Source organism: Anomaloglossus baeobatrachus, chromosome 2, assembly GCF_048569485.1.
Source record: "Anomaloglossus baeobatrachus isolate aAnoBae1 chromosome 2, aAnoBae1.hap1, whole genome shotgun sequence".
NCBI classification, from domain to species: Eukaryota; Metazoa; Chordata; class Amphibia; order Anura; family Aromobatidae; genus Anomaloglossus; species Anomaloglossus baeobatrachus.
Window position 1 is genome coordinate 367,854,091 of NC_134354.1, and position 19,516 is coordinate 367,873,606.

General features: G+C 48.4%; 1 protein-coding gene across 1 annotated transcript in view; it reads left to right on the forward strand.

Annotated features, from left to right (window-relative positions):
* The window catches only part of TEKT2 (tektin 2), a 93,774-nt gene extending 77,602 nt beyond the window's left edge, over window positions 1-16,172 (forward strand). Inside the window, exons 9-10 of the mRNA XM_075334064.1 lie at window positions 976-1,055; window positions 15,856-16,172. Coding sequence (XP_075190179.1) covers window positions 976-1,055; window positions 15,856-16,069 — 294 coding nt within the window. The 3' untranslated portion in view covers window positions 16,070-16,172. The remainder of the gene's footprint in view (window positions 1-975; window positions 1,056-15,855) is intronic.
* Window positions 16,173-19,516: the final 3,344 nt, after the last annotated feature.

The following is a 19,516-nucleotide window of genomic DNA, read 5'->3' on the forward strand; positions in this document are numbered from 1 at the left end:
CGATGTTGTTTGCGGGTCACCTTTGTTTCCATCCGGCTATTATATATATACACGTGTTTTTCACCACACATTTTTCTCGTGTATTACATTGTTTAGTTATGGTTGTTCAGGTCTCTCCTACTACTGCTTTTGCACTAAACTGGCATAGTTCCGCCTCCGGCTCGGGGTGTACACTGCCAGGGAGGAGCTAACTCTTTTTACGTTCACTTAGTGTCAGCCTCCTAGTCACAGCAGCATACACCCATGGTCCTGTGTCCCCCAATGAAGACTCAGAGAATGAGATTTTACGGTGAGTACACAAAAATCCTTCTTTTATTGGGAACCTGTCATGTAATAACACACTAGTAACCTGCAGTTACAAGGTAAATCTACAGGTTAATAGTATTTGGGGACATAACCGGATCCCTTTAAAGAGCTTTACCACTTGACCTAACATAAAAATCCAAACCAGACACTCCATTTGCAGACACGTTTCATGGTGTTTGCCCCTGATCAGTGCAAAGCAGGAGGTCTGATTTGGCTGTGTGAGATGCCTCTGTCAGAGTGTCTAAGATGTAATGTCTCTCCCATTGGAGCGTACCAGGATGATATGGAGAATTCTAGTCTATGCAGTCCTATTAGAATCTAAAATAAGCAAATAGTCTCTTCAGAGTGGAAGAGAACTTGAACTATAGTACCACATGGATGTAGCAGTCCTAAAAGGTAATTTTGACCTCTTAACAAGCCTTGCCACATGACTAAGTATAGAAGCCAAAACAGACACTCCACTGGCAGATACATGTTTCTGGGTGTTTTCCTTACATCAGTGCAAAGCAGGTCTAATTTAGCTGGGTGAGAGGCCTGTGACAGAGTGTTTAAGGGATATATTTTGTCTTTGTGGAGAGATGAGTATATGGGGCGACTAGTCTTATGTAGCAGGAATTGTATAATTTAGCATGTCATGCAATGGTATAACATTTTTCATTTGTACTGTAGGTGCAGTATGGGCTGACAGATGAGGTCCACCAGCTAGAGGGCACTATTGCTGCTCTGAAACAAAAACTTGCCCAGTCACAGTAAGTTTCACTTGCTTCCACCATGCCATTATTAACCCCACTATCAGATACACCAGAAGCCTCACTGTTTAATGCTTTTATGTTAAGGTCTGCTAAAGTGAATTTACACACTGCAAATTTTGTTTGCAGAAAGCTTTGCAAATGTCCCCTCTATCTTAGGGCGGCTTTGCACGTTGCGACATCGCAAGCCGATGCTGCGATGTCGCACGCGATAGTCCCCGCCCCCGTCGCAGGTACGATATCGTGTGATAGCTGGCGTAGCGAACATTATCGCTACGCCAGCTTCACATGCACTCACCTGCCCTGCGACCGTCGCTCTGGCCGGCGACCCGCCTCCTTCCTAAGGGGGCGGGTCGTGCGGCGTCATAGCGACGTCACACGGCAGGCGGCCTATAGCGGTGGAGGGGCGGAGATGAGCAGGATGTAAACATCCCACCCACCTCCTTCCTTCCGCATATCCTACGGAAGCCGCGGTGACGCCGGTAGGAGATGTTCCTCGCTCCTGCGGCTTCACACACAGCGATGACCGTCGCGTCAGCGTAATTATGGATTACGCCGACGCTGCACCGATGATACGATTACAACGATTTTGCGCTCGTTAATCGTATCATCTAGGCTTTACACACTACGATGTCGCATGCGATGCCGGATGTGCGTCACTTTCAATTTGACCCCACCGACATCGCACCTGCGATGTCGTAGTGTGCAAAGCCCGCCTTAGGCAGTCATTTCAGATAGATGGAACTGATATTCAGTCAGAGAAATATAGACAGCAAAACCAGCGGCATTAGGATAAGTTCACACACTGTGGTTTTTTTTTTACGCTGCGTTTTTGTGTGGTTTTGGCCACTAAAAACGCACGAAAACGCATAAAAACGCACCCTGCGGCAAAAACGCGCAAAAAACGCATAGGTAAACGCATGCATTTTAACCGCGTTTTGGTGCGTTTTTGATCTCTGCGTTTTTCTGCGTTTTTCCAATGCATTGCATGGAGGGAAAACGCAGAAAAATGCAGGAAAGAATTGACATGTCCATTATTTTTTTTAAGCTCAAAAACACAGCTTAAAAAAAAATTTGTGTGCGGACAGCAAAAATGAAAACTCATAGACTTTGCTGGGGAACCAAAGTCATGCAGTTTTTAACCCAAAAACGCACTCGAAAAACACGCAAAAACGTCCCGAAAAATGCACTGTGCGCACATAGCCTTAGTGGTCTGTGCAAGCTTTCTATTTGTATGGCTTTTTCTGGCTCCCCCGATGCAATTTTTTTTAATAACAAGAAAACTGTGCTCATCTTCCCTGGGCACAGCATTGAGTCTATACTGCTCTCTGGGTTTATTTTTGTCTGCAGCCAATAATTGAGCTCTGTTTGCGTTCAAAGCACGACTTGCTGAGTAGCGGTGTTAGGCGGGCTTTGCACGTTGTGACATCGCAAGCCGATGCTGCGATGTCGCACGCGATAGTCCCCGTCCCTGTCGCAGCAGCGATATCTTGTGATTCCTGGCGTAGCAAACATTATCGCTACGCCAGCTTCACATGCACTCACCTGTCCTGCGACGTCGCTCTGGCCGGTGTCCCGCCTCCTTCCTAAGGGGGCGGGTTGTACAATGTCAGAGCGACGTCACACGGCAGGCGGCCAATCAAAGTGGAGGGGCGGAGAGGAGCAAGATGTAAACATCCCGCCCACCTTCTTCCTTCCGTATAGCTGGCGGCGGCAGGTAAGGTGATGATCCTCGCTCCTGCGGCTTCATACACAGCGATGTGTGCTGCCGCAGGAACGAGAAACAACATCGTACCTGTCACGGCAGCGTAATTTTGAAAAAGTCGGAGCCTACACCGATGATACGATAACGACGCTTTTGCGCTCGTTAATCGTATCATCTAGGATTTACACACTACGATGTCGAAAGTGACGCCGGATGTGCGTCACTTTCGATTTAACCCCACCGACATCGCACGTGTGATGTTGCAACGTGCAAAGCTGCCCTTAGGCGAAGTTCACACTCCCATTGTTTTGCATCAGTCACAATCAGTTTTGTGACTGATGTGACTGATGCATTGCAGATTGTGGTACAACTGATCGGACGGATCAGTTAAAAAAACAGATCCGTTACCTGGCAAAGGGGAGAGAGAGAGAGCCCCCCATCATCACCGCACACACTGGCCCTACCGCCCATCATCACCGCGTACACCAACACTACCGCCCTCATCATCGCTGCACACACTGGCACTACCGCCCTCATCATCACCGCACACACAGGCACTACCGCCCCCATTATCACCGCACACACACCGGCACTACCTGAGTGACGTCATCACTGACAGCGCGACCCACTTCAGTTGCTCCATGGAGCCCACAGCGAGCTGCGGTGTTCTACGGCCGCTCCTGTCAGCTGTCGATGTAGCAGAGCTGAAAGCGTTGTGGGACCTCGTGTGGATTATGCCGGACATGGAGAGGTATTTGGGGATTAATAAAGTGGTGAAAGAGGGTGTTTTTATGTCTTTTATTTCAAATAAAGGATTTTTCAAGGAGTTTGTGTTTATTTACTTTCACTACAGCTTAGTGATTGGTGGTGTCTCATAGACGCCTGCCATCCCTAAGCTAGAACTTAAGCGGGCTTTACACGCTACGATATCATTAATGAATTATCGTCAGGCTCCTGGTGTTTGTGACGCACATCCGGCGTCATTAACGATATCGCAGTGTGTGACACTGATGAGCGACCTTAAACGATCGCAAAAGCGGTCAAAATCGTTTGCCGCTGAGAGGTCGTTCTGAAACAAAAAATCGTTTTTTGCTTATTAGCAATGTTGTTCGTCGTTCCTGCGGCAGCACACATCGCTGTGTGTGACACCGCAGGAGCGACGAACATCTCCTTACCTGCCTCCACTGGCAATGCGGAAGGAAGGAGGTGAGCGGGATGTTACGTCCCGCTCATCTCCACCCCTCCTCTTCTATTGGGCGGCGGTTCGCTGGCCAGAGCGACGTTGCAGGGCAGGTAAGTCCATGTGATGGGGTTAAGCGAGGTTGTGCGGCACGGGTAGCAATTTGCACGTGTCGCACAACCGACGGGGGCGGGTACGATCGCTTGCGATCTCGCTAGCGAGATCGCAGCGTGTAAAGCCCGCTTTAGTGGCAGCTATGGGCTGCCATTAACTCCTTACTACCCCGATTGTCACCGCATCAGGGCAATCGGGATGAGTCGGGTAGAGTCCCGGGACCGTCGCATCTAATGCATGCGGCATTTCCGGGTGGCTGCTGGCTGATATTTTTAGGCTGGGGGGCTCCCCATAATGTGGGGCTCCCCATCCTGAGAATACCAGCCCTCAGCCGTGTGGCTTTACCTTGGCTGGTATCAAAATTGAGGGGGACCGCACGCCGTTTTTTTAAAATTATTTATTTTACTGCAAGACCACCGTCGGCTGTGATTGGTTGGCTCATGGTGGGGGTAGCTCGTCTAACTGCAACCAATCATAGGCGCCAGTGGGCGGGGGAAGCAGTGAATCCGAGATGGAATAATGAGCGGCCAGCATTTTCAAATCCAGGAGTAGCCACCTGAGCAGTGTGACAGCCATGCAGCGCCGCACCGGTGATCGATGAGTATGAAGGAGGGAGAGGGAGGGTCAGACCGACAGAGAGAGAGAGACCGACATCGACAGAGAGAGAGAACGACATCGACAGAGAGAGAGAGAGACCGACCGACAGAGAGAGAGAGAGAGTGAGAGAGAGAATTTTGTACTAACCAGAAAGGAATTTCCACTTCTGAGCATGCTCTGTTGCTAAAAACGGATCCGTCTCCGGAATCAGTCATTTAATGGATTCCGACGAATTCCAGCGCCCATAAGCTTCCATTATAACCATGACGGATGCCGATGGAATCCAGCGCGGTGCGTTTTTTTTGCAGCTCCAAAACATGTTACATTCTGCTTTGCTTTCGCCCAACTGTCAGTCATTTCATGACTGATCAGTCGCATAGCGGATGCAACGCAGGGCCATCAGTCACAATCCGTCGTTAATACTAGTCTATGGGGAAAAAACTGAAGCTCTGCAGGATTCAGTTGTTTCTCAAAACGACGGATTGTCACTGATGGAAAACAACGGAAGTTGAACTTAGCCTAAATGTGACATCAGTGCTGCACACTAACAGTATCTGGGAGAAGTGGTGTGGACTCAAACCGCCAACAGCAGCAATGGCGGCATGGTGCAATATTTAAATAAAGAAAAGGGGGCACACCATAGAGGATGCAGGAGGAGGAATATACACAGAGGACCCGACCCACAAAGGCCCGCCCCCGATGCACACCTCAATCAAAGTTCAAGTGCATTTCTGCAACTTTGATTAAAGATATTTCAGCAACCAAGCATCTGATCTTTGAACAAAAAGTATGCCTGGATTCAGCATCCTAATGCCAGTATGGGACTGCCTTTACTTCATATAGCAAAATCCTGCTGGTTGGTTCCCTTTAAATCACAGGGTAGAGTATTCATAAGTTATATAGTTCACTCACTCTCTCACTCTAATTAATGGTTGTAGTATGTTAGACTGCTTTCACACTACGTTTTTTTAACATGCGCCCTGAACGTTTTTTTACTGCAAAAGCGGATCCTGTTTTTCCAAAGAGAAACGCATGCAAACGCAAGTGTTATTTTACAGGATCCTGTCACTTGAAATTATGGGCGGGTATTGGAGTCATGTGATCGGGAGTGAGGGGAACTGAACGAGACAGACTGGAAATTCAGATGGAGAAAGAGAGAGGGAAGAAGAGAGAGAGATAAAGAAAAAGAGAGAGAGAGAAAAAGAGAGAGAAAGAGAGAGAGAGAGAAAAAGACAGAGAGAGAGAGAGAACAAGAGAGAGAAAAAAAGAAAGAGAAAGAAAAAAGAGAGAAAAAGAGAGAGAACAAAAGATAGAGAGAAAGAAAGAAAAAAGAGCGAAAAAAAGAGAGAGAAAAGAAGAGAGAAAAAGAGAGAGAAAAAGTGCGAGAAAAAGAGAGAGAGAGAGAAAGAGAGAGAGAGACCGACACACAGAGAGAGAGAAAGACCGACCGACAGAGAGACCGACAGAGAGACCCGCAACACACATCCGTTTAATTTGTACGTGTGCGGTATGTATTTGCACGTACTGGAGACACGTACACACGGAGACCCATGTTATTCAATGGTAGATGGCACACACACGTAAAATCACACGGAACGTGTGTCCGTGTGGTAAGTACGTGTGTGCGCTTTTCTACACGGACGACATGTCCGTTTTTGGCCGGCAGCACGCAGGCACGGACCCGCTTTAGTCTATGGGTCCGTGCCTGCACGTACCGCACACGTTTTTACACTAGCGATGTTATTTATTTATTTTTTTTAAATTAAAGTCAGTATACTTACCTTTTTTTCTGCTGTTCTCAGTCATACTTACATTGGCGCTCGGTTTTTCTTTGTCGCTCCATTGGGAGACCCAGACAATTGGGTGTATAGCTTCTGCCTCCGGAGGCCACACAAAGTATTACACTTTAAAAAGTGTAACCCCTCCCCTCTGCCTATACACCCTCCCGTGGATCACGGGCTCCTCAGTTTTATCCTTTGTGTGGAAGGAGGCACACATCCACTCATGCATTCTCAGATTAGTTATATCGGTTGGAAGAAAAGAGGACCCCCACGGGGCCCCCTGCATGTTCCCTTCTCACCCCACTATGTCGGCGGTGCTGTTAAGGTTGAGGTACCCATTGCGGGTACAAAGGCCGGAGCCTCATGCCGTTTTTCCTTCACCATCCCTTAGCGGCTCTGGGAGAAGTGGGATCCTGACCGGTCATCCATTCACTGGGACCGGGCTCCCTCCGCAGCCCCTGTGGGAATCTGCCGGACAGGAGTCTATTCATCCTCAGGGACCGGGCCCTGCATCTATAAGGTACTCTGTGTCCCCATGGGGACTGTGCATGGAGCGCCTTCTTCCCGGACGCTGCAGCAGCCGCTGATTTGTGAAGACCGGCGGACTTCCGCGCCGACCGCGCCTGCTTGTCGGCCGCGGTCTTAAATTTAGTCCCCGGCTTCATCGCGGCCTAGTAGCAAAAATCCCGCCCCCGGGCCTGCCTGTCAGGGGTAAGGGCGGGACGGCCGGCCTGACGTCGGATGTGAGGGCCGGAGCATCCTGTATGTTTCCTCCCCCCTCACTGATCACTGTGGGGACCCCAGATTCCCGCACTTTTTCTAGCACCGCCCACGGCTCCACTCCTCCCCTGAGAGCTCCCGCAGCCATGTTTTTGGCATTCTGCCGGTGGAGGATTATCAGAGAAGAGCTCTGCAGCTCTGGGAGACCTAAGGCAGGGAATCTGGAGGACACACACTCCGCTTTTTAGAGGTCGGTAAGCCACACCGGTCACCCGGTGCTGGTCCCCCCTAGGGTGCCGGAATAGATACGTATTTATATACATATTTCTGTTCGGTCGGGCTGTATACCCCTTCCCATATACCCTCAGTGATCACTCTCCTAGGAGACAACAGCATGTCGTCCACAAGGAGCAAAGGTGCTAAGGCACAGGGTTTTTTTGCGACATGTACCTCTTGTGGGGCTATGTTACCTGCGGGTTCCACCTACCCTCACTGTGAGCAATGCTCGACCCCTGTTTCGCTTGCTCAGCCGGAGCCTCGGTCACTAGTGGGCCCCTCAGCTCAGGTAGACCCCCCCTGCTCCCCCTGTCCAGGCGGCAGGGACAGAGTTTGCTGCGTTTGCTGAGAAACTCTCTGAGTCACTTTCACAATCCATGGCTCAGTCTATGGACAAATGGTCTGCCAAGCTGCTAGAAGCTTTGCAGTCCAGACCGGTCCTTACACAGGCCCCGGTCCCCGTTGGATCGTCGCCTCCAGGCCCCTCTCGGTCCGCGCCGCAGCGCGCTCCCAGGTTGGGCCCTAGGTCCCACGCGGAGGACTCCTGCCCGGACCACAGTCCCAGACCGGCTAAGCGGGCCCGCTGGGAATCTTCCCCGACTTCTTCACACTGCTCGGGTTCCCAGCTTGAGGACTCTCTGGAGGACGAGGCGGACGTCGCAGCTCAGGGCTCTGAACCTGACTTTGCCCTCAATCTTGATACCCCTGAAGGGGACGCCTTAGTAAATGATCTTATCTCGTCCATCAACCAGGTGTTAGATCTGTCTCCCCCGCCTCCACCTGTAGAGGAGTCGGCTTCTCAGCAGGAGAAACACCAGTTTCGGTTCCCCAAACGTACACGGAGTGCGTTTTTCGATCACTCTAACTTCAGAGATGCTGTCCAGAAGCCCAGAGCGGTTCCGGACAAGCGCTTTACTAAGCGCCTTACTGACACACGTTACCCCTTCCCCTCTGACGTAGTTAAGGGTTGGGCTCAGTGTCCCAAGGTGGATCCTCCAGTCTCTAGATTGGCGGCTAGATCTGTGGTATCGGTGGCAGATGGTTCATCGCTAAAGGATGCCACTGACAGGCAGATAGAGCTCCTGGTGAAATCCATCTATGAAGCCACGGGCGCGTCTTTTGCCCCGGCCTTTGCAGCCGTGTGGGCACTCCAAGCTATCTCAGCTTGTCTGGCTGAGATTAATGCAGTCACACGTAATTCTGCTCCGCAGGTTGCGTCTCTGACTTCTCAAGCGTCAGCTTTTTCTTCCTACGCCATGAACGCAGTCCTAGACTCTGCTAGCCGTACAGCGGTGGCATCCTCTAATTCTGTGGCAGTCTGCAGGGCCATGTGGCTGCGCGAATGGAAGGCAGACTCGGCCTCCAAGAGGTTCTTAACCGGTTTGCCGTTTTCTGGCGACCGATTGTTTGGCGAACGATTGGATGAGATTATTAAGGAATCCAAGGGAAAGGACTCCTCCTTACCCAAGTCCAAACCTAAGAGACCTCAGCAACGAAAAATTCAATCGAGGTTTCGGTCCTTTCGTCCCTCCGCCAAGTCCCAATCCGCTTCGTCCAGCAGGCCGGAGAAAGGCCAGAGGAACTCCTATGCGTGGCGGTCTAAGTCACGCCCCCAAAAGGCCGCCGGAGGCACTGCCTCCAAGGCGGCCTCCTCATGACTCTCGGCATCCCCGAACCGCATCCTCGGTCGGTGGCAGGCTCTCCCGCTTTTGCGACGCCTGGTGACCACATGTTCAAGACCGATGGGTGAGAGACATTCTGTCTCACGGTTACAGGATAGAGTTCAGCTTTCGTCCTCAGACTCGTTTCTTCAGAACCTCTCTGCCCCCCGCTCGGGCCGACACACTTTTTCAGGCAGTGGACGCTCTGAAGACAGGAGGAGTTGTGATCCCTGTTCCCCCTCAGGAACATGGTCGCGGCTTTTACTCCAACTTGTTCGTGGTGCCAAAGAAGGACGCATCATTCCGTCCCATTCTGGACCTCAAACTACTCAACAGACATGTGAGCACCAGACGGTTTCGGATGGAATCTCTCCGCTCGGTCATCGCCTCGATGTCACAAGGAGACTTCCTAGCATCGATCGACATCAAAGATGCTTATCTCCATGTGCCGATCGCACCCGAACATCAATGCTTCTTGCGTTTCGCCATCGGGGACGAACACCTTCAGTTCGTGGCATTGCCTTTCGGCCTGGCGACAGCCCCACGGGTGTTCACCAAAGTCATGGAATCCGTTGTGGCGGTTCTACACTCTCAGGGCCACTCGGTGATTCCCTACTTAGACGATCTCCTAGTCAGGGCACCTTCTCGGGTGGCGTGTCAACACAGCCTTACCGTCGCTCTGGCGACTCTCCAGCAGTTTGGGTGGATAATCAACTTCCCAAAATCCAAGTTGACACCGACCCAATCACTGACTTACCTCGGGATGGAGTTTCATACACAGTCAGCGGTAGTCAAGCTACCGCTGGACAAACAGCTTTCTCTGCAGGCAGGGGTGCAATCTCTTCTTCGGGGTCAGTCACACCCCTTGAGGTGACTCATGCACTTCCTGGGGAAGATGGTGGCAGCGATGGAGGCAGTGCCGTTCGCGCAATTCCATCTGCGGCCACTCCAATGGGACATTCTCCGCAAATGGGACAGGAGGTCGACTTCCCTCGACAGGAACGTCTCTCTGTCCCTTGCAACCAAGACGTCTCTTCAGTGGTGGCTCCTTCCCAATTCTCTATCGCAAGGAAAATCCTTCCTACCCCCAACCTGGGCTGTGGTCACCACGGACGCGAGCCTGTCAGGGTGGGGAGCGGTTTTCCTCCACCACAGGGCTCAGGGAACCTGGACTCCGGTAGAGTCCTCCCTTCAGATCAATGTTCTGGAGATAAGGGCAGTGTATCTAGCCCTATTGGCTTTCCATCGGTGGCTGGAGGGCAGACAGATCCGTATACAGTCGGACAACGCCACTGACGTCGCATACATCAACCACCAGGGCGGCACGCGCAGTCGTCAGGCCTTCCAGGAAGTCAGGCGGATTCTGCAGTGGGTGGAAGCCACAGCCTCCACGATCTCCGCAGTTTACATCCCGGGCGTAGAAAACTGGGAAGCAGATTTTCTCAGTCGTCAGGGCATGGACGCGGGGGAATGGTCTCTTCACCCAGACGTGTTTCGAGAGATCTGTCGCCGCTGGGGAACGCCGGACGTCGATCTCATGGCGTCACGACACAACAACAAAGTCCCGGCATTCATGGCCCGGTCCCAAGATCACAGAGCTCTGGCGGCGGACGCATTAGTTCAGGATTGGTCGCAGTTTCGACTGCCTTATGTATTTCCTCCTCTGGCGATGCTGCCCAGAGTGTTACGCAAGATCAGGTCCGACTGTCGTCGCGCCATTCTCGTCGCTCCAGATTGGCCGAGGCGATCGTGGTACCCGGATCTGTGGCATCTCACGGTGGGTCAACCGTGGGCGCTTCCAGACCGCCCAGACTTGCTGTCACAAGGGCCGTTTTTCCATCTGAATTCTGTGGCCCTCAACCTGACTGTGTGGCCATTGAGTCCTGGCTCCTAGCGTCTTCAGGATTATCTCAGGATGTCATTGCCACTATGAGACAGGCCAGGAAACCAACGTCCGCCAAGATCTATTACAGATCTTGGCGGATCTTCTTATCCTGGTGCTCTGATAATGGTTTTTCTCCCTGGCCGTTTGCCTTACCCACTTTTCTTTCATTCCTTCAATCCGGAATGGACAAGGGTTTGTCACTCGGCTCTCTCAAGGGACAAGTATCGGCGCTCTCAGTATTTTTTCAAAAGCGCCTGGCCAGGCTTCCGCAGGTCCGCACGTTCCTGCAGGGAGTTTGCCACATAGTCCCACCTTACAAGCGTCCGCTGGAACCCTGGGACCTTAACAGGGTGCTAACGGCTCTTCAGAAACCACCTTTCGAGCCGCTGCGGGATGTCTCTTTATCACGTCTTTTGCAGAAGGTGGCATTTCTGGTGGCAGTTACATCACTCCGAAGAGTGTCGGAGCTTGCAGCGCTGTCATGCAAAGCCCCCTTCCTGGTTTTTCACCAGGATAAGGTGGTTCTGCGTCCTGTCCCGGAATTTCTCCCTAAGGTGGTATCTCCTTTTCATCTCAATCAGGATATCTCCTTACCTTCATTTTGCCCTAATGCAATTCACCAATGCGAAAAGGATTTGCACTCATTAGATCTAGTGAGGGCACTCCGGTTCTACGTGTCTCGCACGGCGCCCCTGCGCCGTTCAGATGCGCTCTTTGTCCTTGTCGCTGGCCAGCGTAGGGGTTCGCAGGCTTCCAAGTCAACCTTGCCTCGGTGGATCAAGGAACCGATTCTTGAAGCCTACCGTTCTTCTGGGCTTCCGCTTCCTTCAGGGCTGAAAGCCCATTCTACCAGAGTCGTGGGTGCGTCCTGGGCATTGCGGCACCAGGCTACGGCTCAGCAGGTGTGTCAGGCAGCTACCTGGTCTAGTCTGCACACTTTCACGAAACACTATCAGGTGCATACCTATGCTTCGGCAGACGCCAGTCTAGGTAGGCGAGTCCTTCAGGCGGCGGTTGCCCACCTGTAAGAGGGGGCCGTTTCGGCTCTTTTTATCGAGGTATTCTTTTACCCACCCAGGGACTGCTTTTGGACGTCCCAATTGTCTGGGTCTCCCAATGGAGCGACAAAGAAGAAGGGAATTTTGTTTACTTACCGTAAATTCCTTTTCTTCTAGCTCCTATTGGGAGACCCAGCACCCGCCCCTGTGCCCTTCGGGCTGGTTGTTCTTTTGTGTACACATGTTGTTCATGTTGAATTGTTCTTTTGGTTCATGGTGTTCAGTTCTCCGAACATCCTTCGGATTGATTTTACCTTAGACCAATTTATAAGTTTTCCTCCTTCCTGCTTTTGCACTAAAACTGAGGAGCCCGTGATCCACGGGAGGGTGTATAGGCAGAGGGGAGGGGTTACACTTTTTAAAGTGTAATACTTTGTGTGGCCTCCGGAGGCAGAAGCTATACACCCAATTGTCTGGGTCTCCCAATAGGAGCTAGAAGAAAAGGAATTTACGGTAAGTAAACAAAATTCCCTTCTTTTCTTCCCCGGCTCATACCGCTCCCCGATCACCAGCGCGGCGAGGAACAGCTGTGCAGAGAATACGCGGCAACAATTACTTTGAATATGCCGGCCGCTCATTAATCAATCTCGTATTCCCTGCTTTCCCCACCCACAGACGCCTGTGATTGGTTGCAGTCAGACACGCCCTCCACGCTGAGTGAGAGCTGTCTCACTGCACCCAATCACAGCAGCCGGTAGGCGTGTCTATACTGTGCAGTAAAATAAATAAATAAATAATTAAAAAAAACGGCGTGCGGTCCCTCACAATTTTAATACCAGCCAGATAAAGCCATACGGCTGAAGGCTGGTATTCTCAGGATCGGGAGCCCCACGTTATGGGGAGCCCCCCAGCCTAACAATATCAGTCAGCAACCGCCCAGAATTGCCGCATACATTATATGCGACAGTTCTGGGACTGTACCCGGCTCTTCCCGATTTGCCCCGGTGCGTTGGCAAATCGGGGTAATAAGGAGTTATTGGACGCCCATAGCTGCCAATAAGTCCTAGATTAATCATGTCAGGCGTCTCTCCGAGATACCTTCCATGATTAATCTGTAAATTACATTAAATAAACACACACACCCAAACAATCCTTTATTAGAAAAAAAAACACTAACAAATTGCCTTGTTCACCAATTTAATAAGCCCGAAAAAGCCCTCTCCAGGATGGTCCAGCGTAGCTTCCAGCTATGCTGCATGGAGGTGACCGGAGCAGCAGAAGACACATCCGCTCCTGACAGCTCCACGCAGCTAATGAAGGGAATAGCGCGATCAGCTGTATTCAGCGTTGGCCGCGAGTAACCTCAGTGACAGCTCAGCTGATTGCGCTATTCCCTTCATTAGCTCTGTGGAGCTGACAGGAGCGTCTGTGTCTTCTGCAGCTCCGGTCACCTTCATGCAGCAGAGCTGGAAGCGACGCTGGACCATCCTGGAGTACGCCGGACATGGAGGGCTTTTTCGGGCTTATTAAATTGGTGAACAATGCAATTTGTTAGTGACATGTCACTTCTTCCGTGCGCTTTGCCGGCAGCCCCTGCTCTGTCTATGGCAGGAGCTGCATGCAGAGCGCACGTTCTCTGCTGGCACCATGCGCTTCAGAACGGAGCTTTTCAGCTGCGCTCTGAAGCGCACCTTTTAGGTGCGGTGCAGAGCGCACACGTGCACACATAGCCTTATACTTTGAAGAAGAGTCTATCCCTCAGACAAAAGCTGATGGTTTAGAGACTTTTTCAATGCCCACAAAGCTAAAACAGCTGACATCTCCGTTATGTACTGATGAAAAATGTTTGGACACTGCTGATGTCCTTCCTGAAAAAGCATTCGGTATATCTGATAAGTGCTTACGTATGCGTTTCATTAGCAGACCAATTGTACAACCAATATACTGTATACAACATGCCTGGCACTCAATCAAGTATACAACATGATCAGTGTTACAATTAAGAAATGTATTAATGTTGTACACACTGTTATTGGACATAGAAGAAAAGGTTTTTGATTTTTTTGCAAAATTACAGCATTTGCAATGACATGCCCCACACTTAAAAAAAACATTTTTTGATACAACCATCCTTTACTGCTTTGGGATAATAATATCAATATTTATTCACTTGTATAGCGCCATTAATTCCACACAGGTAAAATATATCTTTGTACCGTGTTAGCCAGTATAGATAAAAAAAAGTTTGTTTAAAAGAACTGAGAGTCCTCAGTGGTTGATACCTTTTAATGGCTAACTGAAAAGATGGTAATGATAGCAAGCTTTCCAGACTACTCAGGTCTCTTCATCAGGCATGGTATAACACAAGTTTAAAAGAACTGAAAGTCCTCAGTAGTTGATACCTTTTAATGGCTAATTGAAAAGATGGTAATGATAGCAAGCTTTCCAGACTACTTAGGTCTCTTCATCAGGCATGGTATAACACAAGTTTAAAAGAACTGAAAGTCCTCAGTAGTTGATACCTTTTAATGGCTAATTGAAAAGATGGTAATGATAGCAAGCTTTCCAGACTACTCAGGTCTCTTCATCAGGCTCAGTATAACACATGTGTTATACCATATATTTGTGTTATACCATGCCTGATGAAGAGACCTGAGTAGTCTGGAAAGCTTGCTATTATTACCATCTTTTCAATTAGCCATTAAAAGGTATCAACTACTGAGGACTTTCAGTTCTTTTAAACAAACTTTTTTCATTAACTCCATAGCACTTTACACACTTTAAATTCCCTATCTGTATGTCTTTGGAGTGTGGGAAGAAACCAGAGTACCAAGAGGAAACCCACGCAAACACGGGGAGAATATACAAACTCCTTGCAGATGTTGTCCTTGGTAGGATTTGAACCCAGGACCCCAGCGCTGCAAGACTGCAGTGCTAACCACTGAGCCACCGTCCCACCCCTGGAATAAATCCCCCCCCACTCCACCCCCTGTTCAACCCTAGAGCACCAAGAAATGAGCACAAACAAGAGTGATAATACATCCGCCACATCTTTTCATCACCAAGGTAGTTTTAATATTTTTTCCTATTTTTTGTTGTTCAAACGCGGGTGTGTCTTATGTGGGCTTTACACGTTACGATCTATCGTGTGATTGCACCAGCGATCGTACCCGCCCCCGTCGTTTGTGCGTCACGGGCAAATCACTGCCCGTGTCGCACAAAGTCGTTAAACCGCCGTCACACGTACTTACCTGCTGAGCGACCTCGATGTGGGCGGCGAACATCCTCTTCCTGAAGGGGGAGGGACGTTCGGCGTCACAGCGACGTCACACAGCCGCCGGCCAATAGAAGCGGAGGGGCAGAGATGAGCGGGACGTAAACATCCCGCCCACCTCCTTCCTTCAGCATAGCTGGCGGGTGCCGCGGGACACAGGTAAGCTGTGTTCATCGTCCCCAGGGTGTCACACGGAGCAATGTGTGCTACCCTGGGTACGATGAACAACCGGCGCAATGTTAAATAAACAATTTTTTAAAACTCAGCGACGAGTACACGACTCACGATTTGTGAGCAATTCTGCGTCGCTCGGAGGAGTCACACGAGACGACGTCGTGAACGATGCCGGATGTGTGTCACGAAAACCGTGACCCCGACGATGCATCACACGATAGCTCGTCTCGTGTAAAGCCCACATTATAGCCAGAGTGTCTCGTAGTCAGAAAATCCAGTAGATGTTATTACGAAAGTTCTCAATACAATTAGCAGTGATGACTGTCCCTTAGAATCATTTTCCCTTAAGAGCCTAAGTAATGCTAGTCTCGAAATAACTTCACACAGTCATATTCAGTAGTCCAACTGGATTAATTGCCCATTCTATTCCTGCAGAGATGCCTTGGATGCTCTTTACAAACATCTTGCTCGTATAGAAGCCGACATCAAGTGTAAGGAAAATTCTCTTAGTCTTGACAAGAAGTGTGTAGATAGTCGTCGAAAGCTCATCCTTCCTGTGGGGCAGTATGTTGCAACAGTGGACACTTTCAACCGCACCACCAACCGCAATCTCTCCCCCCTGAAGAGTCGTCAGCTAGAGCTGGCCTGAATTGATTTGCAGGAATTAGTTAATGAATGTCTTCTCTTGTTTTGGTGTACATGCAGAACAGACTGTTAATGTTTGAGGTGGAATTAAACCATTAAAATAACAAGACTCTGTTTTATTCTTCATCTAGTAATGTTAAATTACATTTTACCTGCTTCACTTTTGCAGTGGATCCATTGCTCAGTGACTACTCAGAATAAACTTGACAAATGCAATCAATTTTCAAAAGTGCTTGTGCTCCAAGAAAACTTGCAATGTTGCTTTAGCCTCATTTTTTCAGTTTTAGAAAGGTAACAAGAGAAAGTGGACTGTACAATTTGTTGTGCAATTTCTCTTGAGTACACTGATACGCCATATGTGGTGTAAAACTACTGTTTGGGCGCATGGCAGGGCTCGGATGGGAGGGAGCACCATTTGACTTTAGAGCGCAAAATTGTCTGAAATAGACAGTGGACGCTATGTTTGATTTAAGAAAAATAAAAAAAAAATGAGCCAGAGCGTGAGTTGGTATAGTGCACATTATAAGTGCATGTTCACACTAATCATATGACAAAGAAAACCCAAAATAAGAATAATATTAACATATACCTTACTATAACTAATAAATACAAATAAATAAAAGGATAGTGTATATTCACTACAGTTCAAAAGTTTGATGTCACCCAGACAATTTTGTCTTTTCCATGAAAAATCACACTTTTATTTATTTTATTAGTTGCATAATGAATATAAAATATAGTCCAGACATTGACTAGGTTAGAAATAATGATTTTTACTTGAAATAATAATTTTCTCCTTCAAACTTTGCTTTCGTCACAGAATGGTCCTTCTTTCGTCACAGAATGGTCCTTTGCAGCAATTCCAGCTTTGCAGACCTTTGGCATTCTAGATGTTAATTTGCTGAGGCAATCTGGAGATATTTCACTCCATGCTTCCAGAAGCCCCTCCCACATGTTGCATTGGCTTGATGGGCACTTTTTGCGTACTATACGGTCAAGCTGATCCCACAACAGCTCAATAGGGTTGAGATCTGGTGACTGGGCTGGCCACTCCATTACAGATAGAATACCAGCTGCCTGCTTCTTCCTACATAGTTCATGCATAATTTGGAGGTGTGCTTTGGGTCATTTTCCTGTTATAGGATGAAATTGGCTCCAATCAAGCGCTGTCCACAGGATATGGCATGGCGTTGCAAAATTGAGTGATAGCCTTCCTTATTCAAAATCTCTTTTACCTTGTACAAATCTCCCACTTTACTGGCACCAAAGCAACCCCAGACCATCACATTACCGTGTCAGGAACTCTTCCTTCATCTTTTCAATTGTTGTGTGTCTCACAAATGTTCTTCTGTGTGATCCAAACACCTCAAACTTCGAATCATCTGTCCATAACACTTTTTTCCAATCTTTCTGTGTCCAATGTCTGTGTTCTTTTGCCCATATTAATCTTTTCCTTTTATTAGCCAGTCTCAGATATGGCTTTTTCTTTGCCACTGTGCCCAGAAGGCCAGCATCCCAGAGTCGCCTCTTCACTGTACACATTGACACTACCGTTTTACGGGTACTATTTAATGAAGCTACCAGTTGAGGACATGTGAGGCGTCGATATCTCAAACTAGGGACTCTAATGTACTTGTCTTGTTGCTCAGTTGTGCAGCGGGGCCTCCCACTTCTCTTTCTACTCTGGTTAGAGCCTGTTTGTGCTGTCCTCTGAAGGAAGTAGTACACACCGTTGTAGGAAATCTTCAGTTTCTTGGCAATTTCTCGCATGCAATATCCTTTATTTCTAAAAACGAGAATAGACTGTCGAGTTTCACATGAAAGTTCTCTTTTTCTGGCCATTTTGAGAGTTTAATAGAACCAACAAATGTAATGCTCCAGATTCTCAACTAGCTCAAAGGAAGGTCAGTTTTATAGCTTCTCTAATCAGCAAAACTGTTTTCAGCTGTGCTAACATACTTGCACAGGGGTTTTCAAGGGATTTCTAAACATCCATTAGCCTTCTAACACAGCAAACACAATGTGCCATTAGAATACTGGAGTGGTGGTTGTTGGAAATGGGCCTCTATACACCTATGTAGATATTGCATTAAAAACGTTTGAAGCTAGAATATCAGTTACCCATATTTTGCACTGACGAGGGGCAATCACCCTGAAACACCGTGTCTGCAAATTGGGATTCTGATCTGTCATATATCCTAAGTCATATGAAAAGGCTTGTCAGAAGGCCACTTTTGACTTTTAGGATTGCTACTTCCAATAGGTGGCGCTAGAGTTTGTCTCCTTTCCTGGAGAGACAATTTGAATAATTCCCAGAGGGGCATTGCAACTATAAGTCCCCTTACCACTGACAGCCAGACTGGTTTGTCAGGTCTCCATAAGGAGGATAGTCTTCCCCCGTGGTCCCCCATTAGCTTCTCATAAGCCAGATCAGTTACCCATATTTTTCACTGACGAGGGGCAATCACCCCGAAACACCGTCTCTGCAAACTGGGATTCTGATCTAGCATATATCCTAAGTCATATGAAAAGGCTTGTCAGAAGGCCACTTTTGACTTTTAGGATTGCTACTTCCAATAGGTGGCGCTAGAGTTTGTCTCCTTTCCTGGAGAGACAATTTGAAGCTAGAATAGTCATTTACCACATTAACGTATAGTGTATTTCTGTTTCATTTAATGTTAGCTTCATTGAAAAAAAATGTGCTTTTCTTTCAAAAATAAGGAAATATCTAAGTCACTCTAAACTTTTGAACTGTAGTGTAAATAAACATAGGGTACTTACTAAACACAATTTTGATCAAAAAAGCGTAAAGCCAAACCACCGCGACAAGGTGTACCCAAATCGGAACGGTACCTACACTCTCTAATATTAAAACCTCATCATGTGTCAACAGACATCAATCTGAATAAGGGCAGAGAATGACTGGGTCCCAACAGGACACACAGCCATGGGATGAAATGCTCAGCTCACTGGAAATGGGGGCCACACCCTATTTGTATTGGTTACAAAACACTAAAGAAAACCAAAAAAATGAGCCGGAGTGTGAGTTGGTATAGTTGTTAATATTCTTATTTTGTTTTTTTTTTCTTATGGCGAGTGTGAACATACACTTAAAATGTGCAGTATACCAGCTAACGCTCTGGCTCATTTTTTGTTTTTTTCTTTAGTGTTTTGTACTTAGTACAAATAGGGTGTGGCTCCCATTTCCAGTGAGGTGAGCATTTCATCCATTGCATCCCATGGCTGTGTGCATACAGTCAGGACCCAGCCATTCTCTGCCCTTATTTAGATTGATGTCTGTTGACACATGGCAAGGTTTTAATATTAGAGCGTGTATGTACCGTCCCGATTTGGGTACACCTTGTCGCAGTGGGATGGCTGTACGCTTTTTTGATAAAATTGTGTTTACTAAGTACCCTATGTTTATTTTTTATGCACTATGCTTTTATTT